Raw genomic sequence first — 3,000 nt, 5'->3', positions numbered from 1 at the left:
AACATGGCATCCTGTGAGGTCATGTACAGACCAGTGAATTTACTATCTGGTGAACAGGGGTGTAGCAGCAAATTCTGGGCCCTGTACATTCTTAATGTCAGTGGGCCCCTATCCGTGCCAACACACAAGGAACATGGATTTTCATGGGCCCCTCTTCCTACTCGGGCCCTGGGTAGTCAGGTCCACTTTTCCCCCCACTACCACGCCTATGCTGGTGAATATACTATCCGCTTAGTATGTGGTGCTTACCACTTACAATCTGGTGCACACCAGATAGTATATTCACTGGTCTGTACATGACTTCACAGACTTCACATGTTGTCCTGTGCACATGCTCTGCAATTTTGTACACTTCTAATAAGAGCAAGTTGGCTATCTTTAGCTACCTAGCTAAAACATTCCCCACTGTAATGAAGTAATTAACATTAGCTAACCTAGCTAACGTTAGCTAAATCATTCCTTACAAAAAAAAGTACTTAACATTATCTAACCTAGCTAAAACTAGCTAAAAGATTCCCCACTGAAATAAAGTAGTTAACATTAGCTAACCTAGCTACGGTTAGCTAAAACATTCCCCACTGAAATAAAGTAGTAAACATTAGTTAACCTAGCTTATGTTAGCTAAAACATTCGTCACTAAAATAAAGTAGTTAACTTTAGCTAACTTGGCTAACATTTGCTTAAACATTCCCCACTAAAATAAAGTAGTTAACATTAGTTAACATTAGCTAAAACATTCCCCACTGAAATAAAGTAGTTAACATTAGTTAACTTGGCTAACATTAGCTTAAACATTCCCCACAAAAATAAAGTAGTTAACATTAGTTAACATTAGCTAAAGCATTCCACACTAAAATAAAGTAGTTAACATTAGCTAACCTAGCTAAAATTAGCTAAAATATTCCCCACTGAAATAAAGTAGTTAACATTAGCTAACCTAGCTAAAATTAGCTAAAATATTCCCCACTGAAATAAAGTAGTTAACATTAGCTAACCTAGCTAACGTTAGCTAAAACATTCCCCACTAAAATAAAGTAGTTAACATTAGCTAACCTAGCTAACGTTAGCTAAAACATTCCCCACTGAAATGAAGTGTTAACCTAGCTAACGTTAGCTAAAACATTCCCCACTAAAATAAAGTGTTAACCTAGCTAACGTTAGCTAAAACATTCCCCACTGAAATGAAGTGTTAACCTAGCTAACGTTAGCTAAAACATTCCCCACTGAAATGAAGTGGTTAACATTAGGTAACCTCTCTAACAATAGCTAAAATATTCACCACTGAAATAAGGTAATTAACATTAGCTCCTTACTGGTGAAGCTTGCCATATGAATGCATTATTCAATGCATTTAAATGTATTATGTAGCCAAAAGTATTAGATACCTTTAAATAAAGTGTAATGGAATGTTCTCGACCTGTGCACAGTTCTAGAATGTTCTCTCCCATTCACTCTATACAGGGAACTCTTCCTGTTATGACATCATCATGCTCCCTCAGTATAAGGAACTCACCAGCCTCTATAACAGTCCCCTCCTGCTGTGAGGTCACATTGCCTACAGACAACGGTGAGGAGCATACATCTCTGAGAGAGCTCTGCTTGTTTGGGTTGTATTTTTTTGATTGGAATTTTTTTAAGCTTTCTAGATGGCTGCCCAGCTAGCACTCACTGTCGTGGCCAGACTTTCGGTCCCGGCCAGAAGCACAGGAATTTTAACTAATTTAAAAAAAGGAGTGTTCATCTCTTCCCTCACTAGAACCATATGTTCAGGTTTATTGGAAAGATCATTCAGTACGTCTTCCCGCCTAAAGGGCCGAACGCATGTGGACTGGAAGGCTAAGGGGGATGTGGCTGTTGTTCGTGTCAATGAACCAAATTCAGTGATGAACACATGGACAAGTCACATGCAGAAGGACATGATGGAGGTTATGGATGAGATCTGGACCACTGACTCAGTCGGAAGTGCTGTAGTGATCTCCACCAAGCCGCACTGCTTTATTACAGGGATGGACTTAAAAACTATCAAGTCCTGTAAAACTGAAGAGGAAGCAACTCTCCTTTCTCGGCAGTGGCAGGGCATGATGAAAAAAATCGAGTGCTCCCCCAAACCTATTGTTGCTGCTATCAGTGGATGGTGTCTTAACGCTGGATTGGAGTTTGCCACAGCCTGCCAGTACAGATTGGCTACAGGGGGCGATATGACCAGTCTGGTCAGCCGTGAGGTCAGGATGGGTCTTATGCCCAGTGCTGGAGGTACACAAAGACTGACTGAATTGGTTGGACCATACCATGCTTTGCAGATTATGCTGGAAGGTCACAGAATCCAAGCAGATGCAGCAAAGAAAATGGGTCTGGTGCATAAGGTGGTTGACACAACGGATCATAAATATTTTGAGGACGTAGCTGTAAGCTGTGCTCGAGGAATAGTTAAAAAAAGCATTCCTCTCACTCCACAAAAGGAGTGGTCCAAGATAGCACATGATTTCTATTACAGTTTTCCAAAAGTTCGGCAGGATATGTACAGGAATACGTGGAATACAGTGATTAGCAAGGAAACTTTCTGCTCTGCTCCCCTAAAAATCATTGAGACTGTGCGGATCGGTGTGGAGCAGGGATCAGCAGCAGGGTATCGAGCAGAGTCATGGAAGTTTGGCGAATTAGTAACGAACGATGTTACTAGCGCGCTGATTAGACTGTTCAGGAACCTGACTATAATGCACCTCAAAAAAAGACAACAGTAGAAATAAAAATTATGACATTATGTTAGAAGCACTAATTATTGGTAAAATCTTGGAAGCGGGTATGACGTCATGGGCGCGGCCGCACGTGCTTGTGCCAAGAAGCGTGGGAGAGAGGGTGATGACGTCAGCGCCACAGAAAAGTGTGCCGGGCGCGTGTGTGATGGAGAAATAGCAGGGAGAGAGAGTGTAGTACTCTGGCATTAGCAGATAGAGGATGATTCAATAATAAGAAAGAGACTGGTTAAAAATAGTATCCATA

General features: G+C 41.2%; 1 protein-coding gene across 1 annotated transcript; it reads left to right on the top strand.

Annotated features, from left to right (window-relative positions):
* The first annotated feature begins 1,573 nt into the window (after positions 1 to 1,573).
* LOC103028082 (trifunctional enzyme subunit alpha, mitochondrial-like) lies at positions 1,574 to 2,799 on the top strand. The gene has a single exon (XM_049465632.1). It carries the CDS (start codon positions 1,647 to 1,649, stop codon positions 2,739 to 2,741), a length of 1,095 nt encoding a protein of 364 aa, XP_049321589.1. The 5' UTR covers positions 1,574 to 1,646; the 3' UTR covers positions 2,742 to 2,799.
* The last annotated feature ends 201 nt before the right edge of the window (positions 2,800 to 3,000 follow it).

Source organism: Astyanax mexicanus, chromosome 16 (assembly GCF_023375975.1).
Source record: "Astyanax mexicanus isolate ESR-SI-001 chromosome 16, AstMex3_surface, whole genome shotgun sequence".
Classification (NCBI taxonomy): Eukaryota; Metazoa; Chordata; class Actinopteri; order Characiformes; family Acestrorhamphidae; genus Astyanax; species Astyanax mexicanus.
This window is presented reverse-complemented; position numbering and strand designations above follow the sequence as displayed.

Coding starts and splice junctions, on each gene's coding strand:
- LOC103028082 (XM_049465632.1), top strand. CDS start 1,647: ATGGCTGCCCAGCTAGCACTCACTGTCGTGGCCAGACTTTCGGTCCCG.